Source organism: Mya arenaria, chromosome 14 (genome assembly GCF_026914265.1).
Source record: "Mya arenaria isolate MELC-2E11 chromosome 14, ASM2691426v1".
Lineage (NCBI taxonomy): Eukaryota > Metazoa > Mollusca > Bivalvia > Myida > Myidae > Mya > Mya arenaria.
In genome coordinates this window covers 37,660,682-37,683,672 of record NC_069135.1, presented here as the reverse complement: position 1 = coordinate 37,683,672, position 22,991 = coordinate 37,660,682, and the positions used below count along the sequence as shown (strand labels likewise).

General features: G+C 35.2%; 1 protein-coding gene across 2 annotated transcripts in view; it reads left to right on the top strand.

The window, feature by feature from the left end:
- The first annotated feature begins 697 nt into the window (after window positions 1-697).
- LOC128217045 (glutathione S-transferase-like) overlaps window positions 698-22,991 on the top strand; it is a 145,815-nt gene continuing 123,521 nt past the window's right edge. Inside the window, exons 1-7 of one of the 2 annotated variants that reach the window (XR_008258177.1) lie at window positions 698-1,316; window positions 5,290-5,433; window positions 5,668-5,805; window positions 8,564-8,659; window positions 9,575-9,690; window positions 9,936-10,043; window positions 13,576-13,976. Coding sequence is in view for 1 of the 2 variants with exons in the window: in XM_052923865.1 (XP_052779825.1) it covers window positions 1,274-1,316; window positions 5,290-5,433; window positions 5,668-5,805; window positions 8,564-8,659; window positions 9,575-9,690; window positions 9,936-10,043; window positions 13,576-13,752 (822 nt within the window). In the remaining variant the exon portion in view is untranslated. Of the gene's footprint in view, window positions 1,317-5,289; window positions 5,434-5,667; window positions 5,806-8,563; window positions 8,660-9,574; window positions 9,691-9,935; window positions 10,044-13,575; window positions 15,265-22,991 lie in introns of those variants that run through there. The other variant, XM_052923865.1, reaches the window with a different exon arrangement.

Below are 22,991 nucleotides of genomic sequence, written 5' to 3'. Positions count from 1 at the left end.
CAAAAAAGTTATCGATAATCAGCCCGGACAACAAAACTATTGATCGCTGAGTCATGCAAATAACTGCGGAATCCCTGTACAAATAAATTACTATATATAGTAACATGTGAATAAATAAAATGAAATGTATGGAAATACTTAGGAAATACTCTACTCGACCACTGACTCAGTAAATGCTTATGAGTTATTTAAGTGGGCGGAGCATCTATAGCGCTATGCAAACAGTACCGGAGCAGTTGCCGGATATTAGACCAGAGAAATAACTAAAGAATACTGAACATTTTCAAATAAAAAATCACATTAAGAAAATTAAAAACCTGTTTCAAAATGAAATTCGATTAAAGACTTGTCGATTGAAATATTACCAATGTTGTTTAGTGAACAATCCCAGATATAATGTGTCAATACTTATCCTCTTTTTACCTCGCTTAAGTTTAATCTAATAAAGCTTTCAAGTGAAATATTTTATTGAAAGTAACAGTTTAAGTATTATTATTTTGCCAAAAAATATTTAAAACAATAACACCATAGTTAAAAATGGAAATCATTAGTATATAAAGCAACATAGAATTATAGAATTTTCGGCATTAAGACAGTCATTTGATAAACATATTTCGTAATGACGTTGTGTGCTAAATTTAGATTATACTTTCGGTTTAACTGCATTTTGTAAATGCAATAATTGCTTTTTTTGTTATTCTGGATATAATGACACAAGTATAAATTTACATCACTTAAACATAATGGGACTTTACCGCTTTTTTAACAATTGGACAGATAAATCAGACTGTCTGAACCCTTGTTTTTGGCCCTATTCTAAAAACTAAATTATATCAGGGGTACCTTTATTGAACTGCCATGTCCGAATGCTGATTCTAAAAAAGGACTCGTATATTTGCAATCTGGTGCCGAAACAAGTAAAATTAGTCTAATTAATTAAAAAATATAACAGTTTAAAATAAATAACACAAAACTAAATAAAAGTTTGTGATTTGCTTCCGGGTTGAATAGTCTGTCTTTTCCACTGTTACGGCTTATAAAAAGTGACATACTTTCACTTTCGAAAAAAGGGCAAAATCTAGCACATACACACATATGCTACCTTAATCAATGCATATAAGGTCATGAGCGATAACGAGTCAACATCTTATCAGCTATCCCGAGTGAATGCACTGCTTCCACGTCATCTTCTCGATCGATGTTATATTCTTAATGACCAATGTTTTGTAAGAGACTCGAAAGTTATTAAGACAAATCAAAACAGGGGAGATAAATGGGAGATTCAAGGAAAGGATGTTATGTTTCAGTTCTGACAGGTAACGATTCTATGTTATGTTCTATATGAGAGGATGTTATGTTTATGTTTTTACAGGTAAGAAATCTATGTTTTAATTTAACAGGTAAGGATTCTTTGCTTGTTTGTTTTCTGTTTTAACAGGTAAGGATGATTTGTTTCTGTTTTAACAGGTAAGGATGCTTTGATTCTGTTTTAACAGGTAAGGATTCTTTGTTTTTGTTTTAACAGGTAAGGATGACAGGTAAGGATGCTTTGTTTCTGTTCTAAAACGAGAGGGTGGTATGTTTGTGTTCTAACAGGTACTGATTCTATGTTTCTGGTGAAATAAGAGAGGGTGGTATGTTTCTGTTCTAACAGGTACTGATGCTTTGTTTTTGTTCCAAAACGAGAGGATGGTATGTTTCTGTTCTAACTGGAATTGATTCTATGTTTCTGTTTTAATACGAGAGGGTTGTATGCTTCTGTTCTAACAGGTACTGATTCTATGTTTCGTGTCTAACACGAGAGGGTGGTATGTTTCTGTTCTAACAGGTACTGATTCTATGTTTCTGGTGAAATAAGAGAGGTTGGTATGTTTCTGTTCTAACAGGTACTGATGCTATGTTTCTGGTGAAATAAGAGAGGGTGGTATGTTTCTGTTCTAACCGGTACTGATGTTATGTTTCTGGTGAAATAAGAGAGGGTGTCATGTTTTTGTTCTAACCGGAACTGATGCTATGTTTCTGGTGAAATAAGAGAGGGTGGTATGTTTCTGTTCTAACCGGTACTGATGCTATGTTTCTGGTGAAATAAGAGAGGGTGGTATGTTTCTGTTCTAACAGGTACTGATGCTATGTTTCTGGTGAAATAAGAGAGGGTGGTATGTTTCTGTTCTGACGGGTAATGAGTCGTTGGTTCGTGTCTAACACGAAATGATGGTATGTTTCTGTTCGAACTGGTATTGATTTTATGTTTCTGGTCTAATAAGAGAGGGTGGTATGTTTCTGTTCTAACCGGAACTGATTCTTTGTTTCTGGTCTAATAAGAGAGGGTGGTATGTTTCTGTTCTAACAGGTACTGATGCTATGTTTCTGGTCTAATAAGAGAGGGTGGTATGTTTTTGTTCTAACAGGTACTGATTCTATGTTTCTGGTCTAATAAGAGAGGGTGGTATGTTTCTGTTCTTACCGGAACTGATTCTATGTTTCTCGTCAAATAAGAGAGGGTGGTATGTTTCTGTTCTAACAGGTACTGATGCAGTGTTTTGTTCTAACAGGAGGGGGTGGTGTGTTTTATTCCCGCAGATACTGATTATATGTTTTGTGTCTAACACGAGAGGATAGTATGTTTCTGTTCTGACAGGTAATGATTTCTGTTTCTATTCTTACATGAGATAATGTTTTGTTTCTGTACATGTTCTTACACGAGATAATGTTATGTTTCTGAAAATGTTCTAACACGAGAAGATGTTATGTTTCTGTGTATGTTCTTACACGAGATAATGTTATGTTTCTTTACATGTTCTAACACGAGAGGACAATATGTTTTTGTACATGTTCTAACACGAGAGTGTGTTCTGTTTCTGTACATGTTCTTACACGAGAGGGTGTTCTGTTTCTGTACATGTTCTAACACGAGAGGGTGTTATGTTTCTGTACATGTTCTTACACGAGATGATTATATGTTTCTGTACATGTCCTAACACGAGAGGGTGTTATGTTGATGAAAATGTTCTTACACGAGAAGATGTTATGTTTCTGTACATGTTCTTACACGAGAGAGTGTTATGTTTCTGTCCATGTTCTTACACGAGATAATGTTTTGTTTCTGTACATGTTCTAAAACGATAGGATGTTATGTTTCTGTACATGTTCTTACACGAGATAATGTTTTGTTTCTGTACATGTTCTAACACGAGAGGGTGTTATGTTTCTGTCCATGTTCTTACACGAGATAATGTTTTGTTTTTGTACATGTTCTAAAACGATAGGATGTTATGTTTGTGTACATGTTCTTACACGAGATAATGTTCTGTTTCTGTACATGTTCTAACACGAGAGGGTGTTATGTTTCTGTCCATGTTCTTACACGAGATAATGTTTTGTTTTTGTACATGTTCTAAAATGATAGGATGTTATGTTTCTCTACATGTTCTTACACGAGATAATGTTCTGTTTCTGTACATATTCTAACACGAGATAATGTTTTGTTTTTGTACATCTTCTAACACGAGAGAGTGTTATGTTTCTGTCCATGTTCTTACACGAGATTATATTTTGTTTCTGTACATGTGCTTACACGAGAGGGTGTTTTGTTTCTGTTTATTTTCTTTTACGAGATAATGTTTTGTGTCTGCACATGTTCTAACACGAGATAATGATTTGTTTCTGTACATGTTCTAACACGAGAGGGTGTTATATTTCTGTACATGTTCTTACACGAGATTATATTTTGTTTCTGTACATGTGCTTACACGAGAGGGTGTTATATTTCTGTTCATTTTCTTTTACGAGATAATTATTTGTGTCTGCACATGTTCTAACACGAGATAATATTCTGTTTCTGTGCATGTTCTAACACGAGAGGGTGTAATGTTTCTGTACATGTTCTAAAACGAGAGGGTGTTATGTTTCTGTACATGTTCTAACACGAGATAATGTTTTGGTTTCTGTACATGTTCTAAAACGAGAGGGTATTATGTTTCTGTCCATGTTCTTACACGAGATAATGTTTTGTGTTTGTTTATGTTCTACAACGAGAGGATGTTATATTTATGTACATGTTCTTACACGAGAGGGTGTTATGTTTCTGTACATGTTCTTACACGAGAGGGTGTTATGTTTCTGTACATGTTCTAACACGAGATGGTGTTATGTTTCTGTACATGTCCTAACACGAGAGGGTGTTATGTTTCTGTACATGTTCTAACACGATAGGATGTTATGTTTCTGTACAGTCACGTTCTTACACGAGATAATGTTTTGTTTCAGTACATGATCTTACACGAGAGGGTGTTATGTTTCTGTACATGTTCTTACACGAGAGGGTGTTATGTTTCTGTACATGTTCTTACACGAGAGTGTGCTATGTTTCTGTACAGTCTCGTTCTTACACGATAGGATGTTATGTTTCTGTATATGCTCTTACACGAGAGGGTGTTATGTTTCTGTACATGCTCTTAAACGAGAGGGTGTTATATTTCTGTACATGTTCTAACACGAGAGGGTGTTATGTTTCTGAACAGTCACGTTTTTACACGAGAGGATGTTTTGTTTTTGTACATGTTCTAAAACAAGAGGGTGTTATGTTTCTGTACATGCTCTAACACGAGAGGATGTTATGTTTCTGTACATGTTCTTACACGAGAGGGTGTTTTGTTTCTGTACATGTTCTAACACGAGAGGGTGTTATGTTTCTGTACATGTTCTAACACGAGAGGGTGTTATGTTTCTGTACATGTTCTTACACGAGATAATGTTTTGTTTTTGTACATGTTCTAACACGAGAGGATGTTATGTTTCTGTACATGTTCTTACACGAGAGGGTGTTATGTTTCTGTACATGTTCTAACACGAGAGGGTGTTATGTTTCTGTACATGTTCTAACACGAGAGGGTGTTATGTTTCTGTACATGTTCTTACACGAGCGGGTGTTATGTTTCTTTATAGCAGGTAAGAATGTGTTGTTTCTGTTCTAACACGATAGGATATTTTGTTTGTCGTCTAACAAGTTGGGATACTTTTTTGTTGTTTAGTACGTCGATAAGAAAATTATAAACGTAGTTGTTTTACATTCTTACGTTCTATTTTGTAGATTGTGTTCATTTTGATTTTTTCTACACTACCAAATCTGATTGAAATATAATCTCCCAACATTTTTTTTAATTTGATTTGCCTAAAGTTAATTTATACTTATATTTCAATTATGTGTACATTCTTTATAAATACAGGATAACTCACTAGAATAAAGTCAACAATAGTTTGATGTTTTGAACATATGCACCTTTGTTTCAGGAGTATGCATCGCCTTCATAGCTGTTGGTGTAGGATTGATCGTGCAGTACGTGAACTACAGGACGTCTGAATGTGTTTGTCCTGAAACATCAAAGTCGTCAAAGCAGAGCGATGGTATTGGAATGCTTCGACCAAATGCAAAAGGTAACAAGAAAGACAAATCTTGCTCAAATAACTTCGAAGGGAGAGGAGTTATGTTTTCTTACATATTTTAAACAGAAGTTTAATATATTTAATCTCAAAAAGGCCGTGAACACAGTTTGTGCCAAGTTAATTACTATATGTATTTTGTAAACAATGGTCATATATCGCATATCAAAACAATTGTAACATACTTAATGAGTTATATATACGTTTATAGTTTTCCCTCTTTTACAGTTTCGCATGATTACAAATTGTTTTACTTCGACTGTAGAGGGCGTGGTGAAATTGCCCGTATGATATTTGCATACGCTGGACATCCTTTTGTTGATAAGCGCATCGACTATGATGAAGAATGGCCTTCAATTAAATACGGTAAAAAATGTTAATTTTGTTTTATATCACACGTCTTCAGAAATTTTAACTCATACCACCAATACTACCACCAATATATAATATATGTTTCACCATGTGCTGTTTTATTTAGCCTGATGGTCATGGTTACTCAGAAAACAAATGACTATAGTTACTTGGCTGGGGATGAAAGCTAATATTTTCACTTTAACTGTGTTATTTGTATGCCAGGAAAAAATAAATCGTAATGAAAATTGCCTTTCAGAGATTTTTTTTCCGAATGTTCAGGGGCGTACCTGAAGCATTTCGAATAGTGCACCATAACAGTTGAGCGCGGTGTCAACAAGTGAAGGTCTTTCTATATTTAGGTCTGAATATGCTGTTATAAGTCGGAGCGGGTCCGGTGTCGTCGGCCGTGGGACATTTTTTTTTTTTTTAGGAAAACAGTTATTAAGAAACTATTTTAGATTATTTTGAGCTAACATTAAGTTAAATTACGACAAATACTACCAGTGAAAAGTAATACAGTATACACCCTGTAAGCGTTTGAGTTTTATTTCCGATTTCGCGATAAAAGTACGCATATAGCCATTTCGCGGGGATCTAAATTCATCTGTACGCACGGGCGTACTTGATTATACCCAGGTTAGCCCATTGACACATCAAGACCCGCGAGTAATATAATGTTATGATAACTACAGGACAAGCCAAGCAGTCAAAAACACTAATTTGATCTTATTGAAGTATATACAGACCGAACATCAACATGAGACAACGAAATCAAAACAGTAGCTATTCAATACATTGTATGCGCGAAAGAGGGTGGAGTGTTCAGAAATTTATTGTGCTATCAAAGTTGTAAATAACATCGTTGTTTGCTTTAAAAGGTGAACTATTTAATGATATACTCAGGGTACAGCTAAAACAGTTGTCTCGAACCTTGTTAGAAATACTACAGATAACAAATGTGTCAATAAAAGTTCTAGAAAAATAAAGATTTGAAAGTTATCAATGAAGTCATTAACAACGTTAATAACTTTCAAGTAAATACTGAACAATCAGCCCTATGTATTTACACACCTTTGAACAATCAACCCTATGTATTTACACACCTTTGAGCAATCAGCCCTATGTATTAACACACCTTTGAGCAATCAGCCCTATGTATTAACACACCTTTGAGCAATCAGCCCTATCTATTAACATACCTTTGAGCAATCAGCCCTATGTATTAACACACCTTTGAGCAATCAGCCCTATATATTAACACACCTTTGAGCAATCAGCCCTATGTGTAAACACACCTTTGAGCAAACAGACCTATGTATTAACACACATTTGAACAATCAGCCCTATGTATTAACACACCTTTGAGCCATCAGCCCTATGTATTAACACACCTTTGAACAATCAGCCCTATGTATTAACACACCTTTGAACAATCAGCCCTATGTATTAACACACCTTTGAACGATCAGCCCTATGTATTTATACAACTTTGAGCAATCAGCCCTATGTATTAACACACCTTTGAGCAATCAGCCCTATGTATTAACACACCTTTGAGCAATCAGCCCTATGTATTAACACAACTTTGAACAATCAGCCCTATGTATTAACAAACCTTTGAACAATCAGCCCTATGTATTAACACACCTTTGAACGATCAGCCCTATGTATTAACACACCTTTGAACAATCAGCCTTATGTATTAACACACCTTTGAACGACCTGCCCTATGTATTAACACACTTTTGAACAATCAGCCTTATGTATTAACACCCCTTTGAACAATCAGCCCTATGTATTAACACACCTTTGAATGATCAGCACTATGTATTAACACACCTTTGAACGACCAGCCCTATGTATTAACACACCTTTGAACGATCAGCCTTATGTATTAACACACTTTTGAACAATCAGTCTTTTGTATTAACACCCCTTTGAACAATCAGCCCTATGTATTAACACACCTTTGAACGATTAGCCCTATGTATTAACACACCTTTGAACGACCAGCCCTATGTATTAACACACCTTTGAGCAATCAGCCCTATCTATTAACACACCTTTGAGCAATCAGCCCTATGTATTAACACACCTTTGAGCAATCAGCCCTATATATTAACACACCTTTGAGCAATCAGTCCTATGTGTTAACACACCTTTGAGCAATCAGCCCTATGTATTAACACACATTTGAACAATCAGCCCTATGTATTAACACACCTTTGAGCCATCAGCCCTATGTATTAACACACCTTTGAACAATCAGCCCTATGTATTAACACACCTTTGAACAATCAGCCCTATGTATTAACACACCTTTGAACTATCAGCCCTATGTATTAACACACCTTTGAACGATCAGCCCTATGTATTTACACACCTTTGAACGACCTGCCCTATGTATTAACACACTTTTGAACAATCAGCCTTATGTATTAACACCCCTTTGAACAATCAGCCCTATGTATTAACACACCTTTGAATGATCAGCCCTATGTATTAACACACCTTTGAACGACCAGCCCTATGTATTAACACACCTTTGAACGATCAGCCTTATGTATTAACACACTTTTGAACAATCAGTCTTATGTATTAACACCCCTTTGAACAATCAGCCCTATGTATTAACACACCTTTGAACGATTAGCCCTATGTATTAACACACCTTTGAACGACCAGCCCTATGTATTAACACACCTTTGAACGATCAGCCTTATGTATTAACACACCTTTGAACAATCCCAAATTGTATTTGTACTTTCAGATTTTCCCCAGTATGTTCTTCCAGTGCTTGAGATTGACGGGTCCAAAAATATAACACAGAGTATGGCCATAGCCCGCCATCTTTCCAGAGAGTTTGGTAACACATGTTTTGCTAAAGTTCATCATGGGCCGATCGTTCAGAACTTTGTTAAAGTTAACAACGTAATTAACGACAGCTTTGTCGTGAAAGTTAACAAAGATAACGTTAACAATGTTGTTCACTGTAACGAATTTCTGAACAATCCGCCCATTGTTTTATAAAAACATTTTTGCTCTTTGTTGTGGATGGTGTTATAACTTCTTAACGACTGATGTTACAATCTTCTATTGATAGTTCTCGTTTGAGCTCATTTGTCTTTAATGATCATTAGAATACAACCTATATTTACAGTCAACGAAATTGCAGATAGGCAACCATTAAGTTCTCGGCTCATTCATTAAGAATTTCAACATTCGCTGGTGTTTAAAGGTCCGTCGACTGACACGCATCCTATACACACTCCCTGCGTCAGATTTTGAGTTGACAATGTGTCAGCCAATGAGGTTGTATTCTAAGTCAGTTGGATCAACTGAATTAAAATCTTAATGAAAAGTTGGGCTCGATCGCTATGCTCACTCCGCCCATTCTTGATCTTAAAGATTTTAATTCATGTCATCTAATTAACACAGAGAATTCAATAAGTTGTGTATTATAAGATACCACATATATATTTGGGCGTTTTGTAATTGATTATAAAACCCGCATATATAAAGGCTAATACTTTTTAATATGTACTTGAATTATATGCTTTTTGTTTGTTTTGATAATTAAAGACAAATGTTAAACATAATCTAAATTAGCAAAATTAAATTTAAAACACAGCATGAAACCGGTTTATTATGCGTCTTTAAATCAATAAAGGAGTCACTCAGTGGTAATGTTTCAAAACTATATTGTCGTATTTTCTAGGAATGTTTTAAACGCACATCGTAGATGAAAATAAGAATATATTATCTAAAGACTATTTTTCAGATATATATGGGAAAACTCCAACAGAACAAACAGTTATTGATGAGATTACAGAAACGGTTGCTGATATTTATAACTTTGCTCTCGAATTTCAAGTAGCTCCAACATCCCAAGAAAGGGTAAGACTACATATGTACAAATATATCAGTAATTTTTAAGCATTTTAAGGAAACAATTCAACAATTTGTATTTTAAATTACACTTTTATGAAATAGCGTTGGACTATATATTGACACGCATATTGTTAGATAGTGCAAAAGTACAGTGTTTTTACAACACATTTATGAGATTGATGCCATGTATCATAAGTTAATTCTGGCGTATTGATATACTAACATACTTAGACATTTGCGTTTCCTTACAGGTACAGAAGAAGGCCGATTTTTATAAAGTGGATTGTCCAAAGTTTTTAATGTTTCTTGAAAACCTTGTAGCTGAAACGGGGCAAAATGGTTTTGCTGTTGGTGATAGCGTAAGTCGGTTTTGCATGTGTATTTATATATAATTGCTCAAGCTATTTCTAAAGCTGAAATAAAGATTGCTCGAAATGTTTGCTGCTTCCATTGAAAACAGTAGGCATATCAGTCACATACTCGAATCTTTAGAGAATGGTCAAGAAAATCCCAGGATCATTTGACAAAGAGGTGAACAATACGCAAATACGTCGCAAGGGTCGGGTGTGGTCTAGTTATATGAATATTCGCCTCTACCAAGACGGTGTTGGTTTTATAACAATCAGGGGCTCTGTCCAGATCATACAATGAACACTAAAGTGACGAGCCTAGATGTCAAAATATCAAAAATAAGCCCAGTTAAGAGTCACATGGCAGGGCCAAACGACAATGAAATAGAGACACAAGGCAGGGCCGAAATGACAATGAAATAGAGACACAAGGCAGGGCCGAAACAACAATGAAATAGCGACACAAAGCAGGGCCGAAACAACAATGAACTAGAGACACAAGACAGGGCCGAAACGACAATGAAATAGAGACACAAGGCAGGTCCGAAACGACAATGAAATAGAGACACAAGGCAGGGCCGAAACGACAATGAAATAGAGACACAAGGCAGGGCCAAAACAACATTGAAATAGAGACACAAGGCAGGGCCGAAACAACAATGAAATAGAGACACAAGGCAGGGCCAAAACGACAATGAAATAGAGACACAAGGCAGGGCCGAAACGACAATAAAATAGAGACACAAGGCAGGGCCAAAAGACAATGAAATAGAGACACAAGGCATGGCCGAAACGACAATGAAATAGAGACACAAGGCAGGGCCAAACGACAATGAAATAAAGACACAAGGCAGGGCCAAAACGACAATGAAATAGAGACACAAAGCAGGGCCGAAACGACAATGAAATAGAGACATAACGCAGGGCGAAACGACAATGAAATAGAGACACAAGGCATGGCCAAACGACAATGAAATAGAGACACAAGGCAGGGCCAAAACGACAATGAAATAGAGACACAAGGCAGGGCCGAAACGACAATGAAATAGAGACATAACGCAGGGCGAAACGACAATGAAATAGAGACCCAAGGCAGGGCCAAACGACAATGAAATAGAGACACAAGGCAGGGCCAAACGACAATGAAATAGAGACACAAGGCAGGGCCGAAACGACAATGAAATAAAGACACAAGGCAGGGCCAAAACAACAATGAAATAGAGACACAAGGCAGGGCCGAAACAACAATAAAATAGAGACACAAGGCAGGGCCAAACGACAATGAAATAGAGACACAAGGCAGGGCCGAAATGACAATGAAATAGAGACACAAGGCAGGGCCGAAACGACAATGAAATAGAGACACAAGGCAGGGCCGAAACAACAATGAAATAGAGACACAAGGCAGGGCCAAACGACAATGAAATAGAGACACAAGGCAGGGCCGAAATGACAATGAAATAGAGACACAAGGCAGGGCCGAAACGACAATGAAATAGAGACACAAGGCAGGGCCGAAACAACAATGAAATAGAGACACAAGGCAGGGCCAAACGACAATGAAATAGAGACACAAGGCAGGGCCAAACGACAATGAAATAGAGACACAAGGCAGGGCGAAACGACAATGAAATAGAGACACAACGCAGGGCGGAACGACAATGAAATAGAGACACAACGCAGGGCGAAACGACAATGAAATAGAGACACAAGGCAGGACCGAAACGACAATGAAATAGAGACACAAGGCAGGGCCGAAACGACAATGAAATAGAGACACAAAGCAGGGCCGAAACGGCAATGAAATAGAGACACAAGGCAGGGCCGAAACGACAATGAAATAGAGACACAAGGCAGAGCCAAACGACAATGAAATAGAGACACAAGGCAGGGCCGAAACGACAATGAAATAGAGACACAAGGCAGGGCCAAACGACAATGAAATAGAGACACAAGGCAGGGCTAAAACGACAATGAAATAGAGAAACAAGGCAGGGCCGAAACGGCAATGAAATAGAGACACAAGGCAGGGCGAAACGACAATGAAATAGAGACACAAGGCAGGGCCGAAACGACAATAAAATAGAGACACAAGGCAGGGCCAAACGACAATGAAATAAAGACACAAGGCAGGGCCAAAACGACAATGCAATAGAGACACAAGGAAAGGCCGAAGCGACAATGAAATAGAGACACAAGGCTGGGACGAAACGACCGTGAAATAGAGACACAAGGCAGGGCTGAAGCGACAATGAAATAGAGACACAAGGCAGGGCCGAAACGACAATGAAATAGAGACACAAGGCAGTGCCGAAACGACAATGAAATAGAGTCACAAGACAGGGCCGAAACGACAATGAAATAGAGACACAAGGCAGGGCCGAAACTACAATGAAATAGAGTCACAAGGCAGGGCCGAAACGACAATGAAATAGAGACACAAAAATATAAACAACACATACATGAAAACAAACATCTCAAAAATAGACCACACGCATCAAAATAACCATATCTATAAATGATGGGAAAAGCGCCTAAGAACGGTCTTGACCTAACATAAAGGACACAGTACCGGGTTCGACACAGAAAACTAAATTGGGAATGAATTATATCAGCTTTCTGCTATCGGCACAATAGAGCTAAATTAAAACAATTTAAGTTAAAACTACTAACGCTATGAGGGTGATAGTGTTGAAGTAATATACGTGTCTTCCTTTAACCCTAGTGTGTGTGAGTTCATCAGGTTCTTTCAAGGAAACCTTATTTTGGCCCAAACAAACGGACATAGTTTCAACCCTGGACATCGTCTCTCGAGAGTGATTCTATACGTTTTCAGCTCTCGGACATAGTTTCAACCCTGGACATCGTCTGTCGAGAGTGATTCCATAAGTTTTCAGCTCTCGGACATAGTTTCAACCCTGGACATCGTCTCTCGAGAGTGATTCTATACGTTTTCAGCTCTCGGACATAGTTTCAACCCTGGACATCGTCTCTCGAGAGTGATTCCGTACGTTTTCAGCTCTCGGACATAGTTTCAACCCTGGACATCGTCTCTCGAGAGTGATTCCATAAGTTTTTAGCTCTCGTCATAATCGAGTTAAAATAGATTAATTAAAACTAAAGGTACTTAAAGTGACACAAAACCAATACATACAATTGTAAATCAAACATCAATTTTGACTGATAAACCTTTAACTGCTAACTAAATAATGCCTTTATGGAAAATATTAATTTCTAAAAACAAGAGTATAACCGTGTATTTAATAGCTGAAAACGCAAAAACATTAAATGATTGGTGAAAACTAAAAGATTTACTGTGATCTACTATCGTCTCATAAGGTAGAAATACCGTATTTTATGCACCTTTCTTTCAAATTAAACTCGGTATCCTTCATAAGTACCATTGTTTTCGACATTTATTCATCCTTTTTGCTAAATTTAAACAATTATATTAATTGTGGCAAACCTTGTTTGGGAGTAAGACTGCATCTTTAAACAACAATATATATTTCTCTATCACTATTCATAATGGCCATCACAGTTCACAGTAGCTGACTTGATGCTCTTCGTCTACATTGAACATACGGAAGCACATTTTACACCACCCGAGGCGCCATTGCTGAAAAACTATTCGCTTCTCGACCGGAACCGGGAATTGGTTTCGTCAATTCCAAGGATACAGGAATACCTTCAGAAAAGACCGGAACAAGATATGTAGTGATTCAAGTTGAAAAAAAGTGTTTGTATAAAAAAAAAGAAACAAGGAGCCCCAGTCTTATCGTATTCTAAAGAACTTTTTTTCACGGAACTTTCATCTTACCTTCAGAATAGGCCGGAACAAGATCTGTAGTGATAAATTTTCAAAAAAGTTTTTTTAATAAAAAATGAGACAGAGAGACCAGTCTTGACCGTATGACAGTAAAGTTGGTAGGTAGTTGGTAGGTAGTTGGTAGGTAGTTGGTTGATAGTTGGGGATTCAAATATTCAACTACCTACTAGTTGCCAGTTTGGGATTCGAATATTCAATTAACTACTAGTTGCCAGTTGAGGATTCGAATATTCAACTACCTACTAGTTGCCAGTTGGGAATTCGAAAACAACAACAGAGTTAGATGTTGATGTTGATATTAAGCTACTCGACTATTTCCAGTCGGTTATTCGCGAGTATTCAACTAGTAACCAGTTGGTAGTTGGGGATTCAGATATTTGTCTTTTTTATGGTTTAAAGGTACACATGTTAAGAAATCAAACATTTCTTGTGTTTTTATACATGTACACAGATGTATCTTTGTGACAAACACTGGTTATATTCACTATTGTTCGTACTTCCGCCAGTCGGATATTCGACCATTTCCATTCGGTTTTTCGCGAATATTCTACAAGCCAGTTGGTTCTTCGATTATTGCCAGTCGGTTATTCGCGAATATCTAACTACCAACCAGATGTATAGTCATGCACACATATGTACCTCCGTTAACTTGGAGATTGTTTTATTCCCGGGAACGTCTAAGAAGTGTCCTCGTTGTTGTTATAATTACATTCCCCTTTTTGTCCCATGCACAAGAATTCGGATGAAAATAGGTTTATCATTCAATGTTTCAATGATAAGCCCAACGGCTGGCCCTTAATTGAGACGTGTTATACTATAATTAAAAAACACACTTAAGTATGTAATCGTTTTCAGTTAAAACATATAAACAAGAGTTGCAATATAAAATACATTTACTGTAAATTTATTCAATTTCAAAACATTAGATGGTTAAAGAACTTTGATCTTCATCAACATGTATTGGGTTGTGATTCAAATTACGGATATCAGCATAATATGTTAGTTTATGGTTTGTTCTTTTACTTATGTTTGTTATCTTAAAATAAAACAGATTTTAAACAAAACATTTCACACCAAACAGTGTTTCTGTAGTTTATGTACGGAATTCTTCAATACAATGATACATAATAAGTAACGTTATTTTGTTGTTTGTTTGCATAATTTGATCTTGTTATTGCCATATTTCAGATATTCCTACTCCTCATTGTTCAAATTTCAAAACATTTTTACCATAACATCACAGTTTACACCGTTTGAATGATCTGGTATTTATATTTTAAGTGGTGTTTATATTATATGACACAAATGAAAAAAAGAAGAAAAAAAACGTTTCTCTGCATGTATTTTAAATTCTCTAGACTTTAGATATGATGTAATCAAATCACAATTTTAAAAGTTACTGCCCTTTGTTATAGCGATACCATGTTAGAAATACCAACTAAAGTACATGATTTGATCTACGTGACTTTCGTAGCAATATGAAGACTAGTAAGGCCAAAAAAAAAAAATACATTTGGTTCGGTTTACCCGACCCTACCTACCGAATAGGCTCCGACCCTAACGTTTTTATAATCAGTTTGAAAAAAAAATATGAAAACCTAAAAAAAAAAAATATTTTTTTTTTCTTTCCAATATGTAGTTTAAAACCTTAATTGCTTATATAGAAGATAACTTGAACACCATTCTCCAATGATGAAAATGACATTCTTATATAAAGCCTTATAAAAAATAAATAAAAATAAATAAAAAGCCTACCTACCCTACCTATTTTTGAAAAGGATGTAACCCTAACCAAACAATTTTTTTTAGGCCTAAGTATCAGAACTTTTACATACACGAACGGTAAAATACCTCTCGTTTACAAGCTTAGCACCTGGTGTATATCTATATTTCAGAAAAAATGTAATTAATGGTCGAATTTGATAGATTTGAGATTGAGATTTTACCTAACTTTCTTCGTAATATTAGATCATGTATAGCTTAAAGGTATCTACCAGTGGCAAATCCAGGATTAGTGCTCATGCTCCAGAGTGTGTAAGTTATTCAGTAAGGACGAAACAGTTTTGCGAATTGGTATTACTAAGATTAATGACAGGGGATCCATAGAACGTTGTAGTTATGCGTTTTGGTACAAAAAGATGCTGCGTAAACAACTTCAACTTAGTAACTTGAGGCAGCAACTTAGTATCTTAGGGCCACGACTTAGTAACTTGTGGCCACATCTTAGTAACTTGAGTACACGACTTAGTAACTTGGGCCACGACTTAGTAACTCTTCGCCACAACTTCATAACTTGAGGCCACAACACAGTAATTTGAGTGTGTGTATGAGGTAACTTTTAGTACGTGAGGTTTCGGGTCGTACATGAGCTTACTTGGTGTACATGAGGTAACTTGGTGTGTATATGGAATGCTAAGTACACATAAGGTTAGATATTGTACATGATATTACTTGGTTACATGAGGTAACTTGTAGGACATGAGGTTTCTTGGTTTACATAAAGTAACTTGGTGTTTATGATTTACAGGGTGAACATGAGGTTTCTTGTTGTTTATGTGGCTATTTGGTGAACATGAGGTTACTTTGTAAACATGAGGTTACTTTGTAAACATGAGGTTACTTGTTGTGCATGCCGTTAATAGGTGAACATAAAGTTACTGCGTGTTCATTAGGTTACTGGGAGTACTTGAGGTTACTTGGTGCAGATGCAATTACTTGGTGTACATGAGGTTACTGGGTGTTCATGAGGCTACTAGATGTACATGAAGTTACTGGGTTCGCATCAGGTTACTTGGTGTATATGAGGTTACTGTGTGTGCATAAGGTAACTGGTTGTACATGACGTGACCGGGTGTGCATGACGTTACTTGGTTTACTTAAGGTTACTGGGTGTTCACGAGGTTACTTGGTGTACATAAGGTTATTGGGTGTACATGAGATTTCTGGCTGTGCATGCGGTAACTTGCTGTACATGACGTGACCGGGTGTGCATGACGTTACTTGGTTTACTTAAGGTTACTGGGTGTTCACGAGGTTACTTGGTGTACATGAGGTTGATTGGTGTGCATGAGGTTACTTGATGTAAATGAGGTTACTGGGTGTACATGAGGTTACTTGGTGTACATGAGATTGCTGGGTGTACATGAGGTTACTTGGTATACCTGAGGTTACTGGGTGTACATGAGGTTACTTGGTGTAAATGAGGTTACTGGGTGTACATGAGGTTACTTGGTGTACATGAGGTTACTGGGTGTACATGAGGTTACTGGGTGTACATGAGGTTACTTGGTCTTCATGAGGTTACTGGGTGTACATGAGGTTACTTGGTGTAAATGACGTTACTTGTTGTACATTAGGTTACTGGGTGTACATGAGGTTACTTGGTGTAAATGAGGTTACTTGGTGTACATGAGGTTACTTGGTCTTCATGAGGTTACTGGGTGTACATGCGGTTACTTGGTCTTCATGAGGTTACTGGGTGTACATGAGGTTACTTGGTGTAAATGACGTTACTTGTTGTACATTAGGTTACTGGGAGTACATGAGGTTACTGCGTGTACATGAGGCTACTGGGTGTACATGAGGTTACTAGGTATGAATCAGGGTACTTGGTGTACATGACGTTACTGTGTGTGCATGAGGTAACTGGGTGTACATGATGTTACTGGGTGTGCATGCGGTTACTGGGTTTACATGACGTTACTTGGTATACATAAGGTTACTGTGTGTACATTAGTTTTCTTGGTGTACATTAGGTTTTTTGGTATACATGAGGTTACTTGGTGTACATGAGGTTACTTGGTGTAAATGAAGTTACTTGGTGTACATGAGGTTACTTGGTGTACATAAGGTTGCTTGGTGTAAATGAGGTTACTTGATGAACATGAGGTTACTGGGTGTACTTGAGGTTACTTGGTGTAAATGAGATTACTGAGTGTAATTGAGGTTACTTGTCGTACTTGAGGTTACTTGGTGTACAATAGGGTTACTTGGTACATATTATATTAGTTTTTTTTATTTTTTTTATTATGAAATATTCACAAGAAAAACACATATAAAGCAGTATACAAGCAATGATAATGATGTATTTACTATTTTAACAAATATGCTTTAATACTATGCAACTGGATCTATATGAGTTTTTGGTTGCGTTTTGGTAGAGTGATGTTATTTATGTAGGTTTTTAAATTAGTGATAATTGGTGTTACTGTTTGAAATTTGAGTATTATTATTGTGAATGATGAGTAATGGACAGTAAGGAGTATGGAGCATTAAATATTGTTGTTGTTGTTGTTGTTGTTGTTGTTGTTGTTGTTGTTATTGTATGGAGCATTCAAAGATTTAAATAATTGTTCAAAAGGTTCCATTTTTTCTGATGGATATGTATTCGATTGTAAACGAGGGCAGTTTCTCGTTCTATGGTTTCTCTTAGTCTGATATAATTCAAAAAGAATGCAAAGGTTGGAATTATACCTCTATTTTTCATGTTACTAATGAAAAATTTCATTACCAATATCAAAAAGTTTACGATGTTTGAATGTTGTGACTTATCATTGTATCCGAGACTTATTATTTTTAAATCTAAAACAAGTGGAGTAATGTTTTGATTTATTAAGTTCATCAATTGTGACCATAAGTCTTGTGATATTTTACATTCCCAAAACAGATGTTCTTGTGTTTCAATATTTTCCTGACAGAAATCACATAAATTTGATTGGGTTAATTTGCATTTATATATGAAAGTATTTGTCGGTATGATTCTGTTTATGTACTTATATTGGAAGCTTCTTAAAGAAATGTCATTCGTCGAAGCTATATATTTGTATACACTGACTTCCAGGGTATATCATTTATACTATTCAAATGTAAGTGTTTTATCCATTTTTCCTGTAAGTGTTGGTTCATTTCACCTTTTTGTTGGATAGAGTATAAAAGCTTGTTTGGTTTTGTTTTACTGGACATAATGTTATGTTTGAGTGTGTTTGCTGTGGTATTTTCTGGTGTTTCTAAGTTCATTTTATTTTTTATTTCATGTGGAATACAAGATAAGAGTTGAAAATATGTGAGATAATCATTAGTATTGATATCGTATAAATATTTAATATTTTCAAATGAATAAAATTGTTTGGTACGATAATCAAAAATATGTTGAAGATATTTAATTCCCTTTTCGTACCACTCATTGATGTAAAATGTATTGCAATTATTTTTAATTGATTTATTGTTCCATATGATTATTTTACTTGTTGGTGGTTTAGGAGTGTATTGATTTATTTCTGTCCAGGAACTAAGTATATCTAGAAGAAAGGGATTATTGCAGCATATCTTTTTGATGAGTTTTTCATTTAAATTGCATTCGAATACGAGGTCACCCCCGAATTTATTTAATAGAATATTATAGAATTGCTTATATTGACCTTTATAGGTATGATCCAGTATTCTTTTAACCCATGATGATTTTATCGATAAAGTGAGTTTGTATATATCAGGTAAATTCAAACCACCGGTTTCGTATTTTTCTGTAATACAAGTTCTTTTTATTTTTTCAGGCTTATTATTCCATATGAATTTATATATATCTTTGTTAATTTCATCAAGTATATATTTTGGTGGGGTTTGCAAAACCGTTAAGGGATATATGATTTTTGGTAAAGCAAATGTTTTTATTACAGTAACTTTCCCAAGAAGTGTAAGTTTTCTATGGTTCCAGCTTTTCAAACAGTTTCTAAAGTGTTGTAATTTGGGGAGGAAATTGAGTTCTAATAATTCTTTTTCATTATTAGTGAAGGTTATTCCAAGTGTTTTAGCATTCGCGGAGGTCCAAATAAATTTCTTATCTGGGAAGTATGTTAAACTTGATTTGGCAAAAGTTCCAACTCTAAGTATAATTGATTTGTTCGAATTAAGCTTTAGGCCAGATATTCTACCGAAATTCTCTATTGTGTTTATAAGTGTAGAGAAGGATTTTTCTGTACCATTATTTACATAGGTGGCATCGTCAGCAAAAAGTGATTGTTTAATTTCTATATTATTGATGGTGAGGCCGATTATATCATTTTGATTTTGTATTGCGTTTGACAGTATATCAATGCATATAATAAATAAATATGATGAAAGGGGACACCCTTGACGGACTCCTCGTTCAATATTTATTTCCTCTGAAAAGTATCCGTTACTTGTTATAATGCTTTTTATATCATTGTAGAAGAGTTTAACCCAATTTATATGATCTTGACCAAAATTGAAATGCCTTAGACACGATATCATGAAGTTATGGTCTAAGCTATCAAATGCTTTTTCAAAGTCAGCGAAAAATATGAGACCAGGTGTATTTGTCTTTTTGAAATGAGATATACATTCTGCTACGAGTCTGACATTTTCTCCAATATATCTGTTTTTGATAAAACCTGTTTGGTACGGGCTAATAATGCTCGGTAAAATGTTTTTTATTCTATTCGCTATGGCTTTTGTTGCGATTTTATAGTCGACAATTAGCAAACTTATTGGTCTCCAATTAGAAATTAGTTCTGAATCTTTTCCGGGTTTTGGGATGAGAGAGATTATTCCTTGCTTTTGTAGATCCGACAAGTGCCCTGTTCTAAATGACTCATTAATAGATTTTAAGTAATAATGTTTTATATTATCCCAAAAGGTTTTATAGAACTCTACTGACAGACCATCAGAACCAGGGCTTTTGTTATTTTTCATTTCGTGTATTGCTTTATGGCATTCGTGTTCGGTTAAAATACCTTCGCAAGATCCAATTTGTTCATTATTCAATTTAGTGTTGGTATAATTCAACATTGACATATCAGTTTCAATATTTTCGTTTTTCTTATATAATTTATTATAATATTTGTGTTGTTCATTGAGTATATCTTTTTGACCAGTAACTAATTTATTATTGACTCTTAGTTTATTCATAGTTTTCATTTCTGCGTTCCTTTTTTCAAGATTAGAAAAATATGCCGTGTTTTTTTCATTATTTTCAATGTGTATGGCTTTTGATCTCAAGATTGAACCGTTAACTCTTTTTAAAATAATTTCATTAAGTTCTGATTTTAAAGCCATTATCTGTTCTGAAATATTGCTATGATCATGTTCTAAGGGTATTTTTTTCTCTAGATTATCAATGTTGGTTATTATTTCTTTTTCTTTTATGTTTGTTTTCTTTTTTAGATTTAATGCAAATGCTATAGTTGTGTTTCTTATGTTGCCTTTAATTATAGCCCACAGGGTGACTGGATTAGCTTCATTATTTATGTTTACAGTGTTTTCAATAGTATCTTTAATCAATTGTTTATATTCTTGATTAAATAATAAGCTATTATTTATTTTAAAGTATCCTGGTCCTCTTTTGTTTTCTTGTGTGTTAAACTTCAAAAGTACTAAGGAATGGTCTGTTTTAAAACTTGCATTGATGTTACAGTCAATAATATAATTTTGCAACACGTCTGAAATTAGAAAATAGTCTAATCTGCAATGAATGCTTGGTTTTGTGCTCGAATGCCATGTAAATTGCTTTTTATCTGGATGTTTCAAACGCCATATATCAATTAAATTAAACGTCGACATAACATCGATTATATATTTACGGCAACGATTATGTTTGTTGATATTTCCGTTTTTCTTATCTAGATTTACATCAATTATTGTGTTAAAATCACCGCCTATGATATATCGTGTGTCTGAGTGTATATGCAGAAAATTTTCTAAAATTTTAAATATGTTTACGTCGTCCGTGTTAGGGCCATATATATGTATAATGATAAATGTTTTGGAATTGATAGATAGTTCAATTGCTAGAATTCTGCCTAATAAAACTTCGTATTTTATTATGTCGCTAGCTGGAAAATTTGGATTAACAAGGATTCCAACGCCTTCACTGTTTGTGGAAGAACCACTAAAGTAACATAACCCGCCCCATTCTTTTTCCCATTGTTCTTTGTTTTTATTATGAAAATGTGTTTCTTGTAACAAATAAAACATATAATTCTTCTCTTTTAACCACTGGAATATTTGCATTCTTTTAGTTTTGTTTCCTAATCCTCTTACATTTATAGTACATAATGTGCAATCCATGCGGATTTAAATAAAGAAGTTTGGGCTAAATATTTGAATGCTCCTCTATTGTATAATGTGTAAAACATTGTGTATGTGTATAATGATTGGCAGATTTTATTTGCATGTACAAAAGATATAAAATCGTTGATGCGTATGGTCGTGATTGTAAACACATTTCAGAAGCTTGCCAATATGCATGTGAAAAAATTGCAATCAATATAAAAAGGTTTACAACATAATGTATCTAAATATCATGTCATTCATAGCCTATACAAATTAAAAAAAAACAACAATATATATGGAAAAAAAAACTTGTATGATATTTATATTTTATAGAAATATTTTAACTAATGTTTATAATGAACATAACAATAAATTTAATATATATTCCCACATGCACGTAATGTTCATATTCTGAACGTGTGCTTGCACGTTGTCATGAACCAAGATTTTAGCAATATTTTAACTACTGTGTGTTATATTTCACCAACATGTTCGTGTCATCTGGCACGCACGCACGCACACGCATGCACAAGCAAACACCCACGCATGCGCACGCACACGCACACACACGCACGCACGCACGCGCGCACACGAGCTCACTCAGGGACGCACGCACACAAACACACATTCATGAGCATGAATAATATATATATTACTCATTATGTGCACGTGCAGGATTATTTTCTATTTATATGTATCAATAATAAATTATTCAAGCAACGTTATAAGTATAGCTAAACAACAAAATACACAAATTGAGAGGTATAAGCAATTTCAAGAGTTAAATTTTAAAAATATATAGTTTGAAGTAACTATCTAAGGTCGAATTCGTATACAAAGCACATATAATATTAAAGTGTATAGAAAAGTCATAATATGTGTAGCCAAAATATATTATGTGTTTCTATAAAACACTTGTAAAATACATGAATTTTGATAAGACGATATATCAAATGATATCAACCCTTGTCAAAAAATAAAACAAGGGATATATGTTGACGCAAAGTGTTTTTAAGATGCATAGCAATGTCTATCCATGCCTTTTAACGAAAACAAAACAA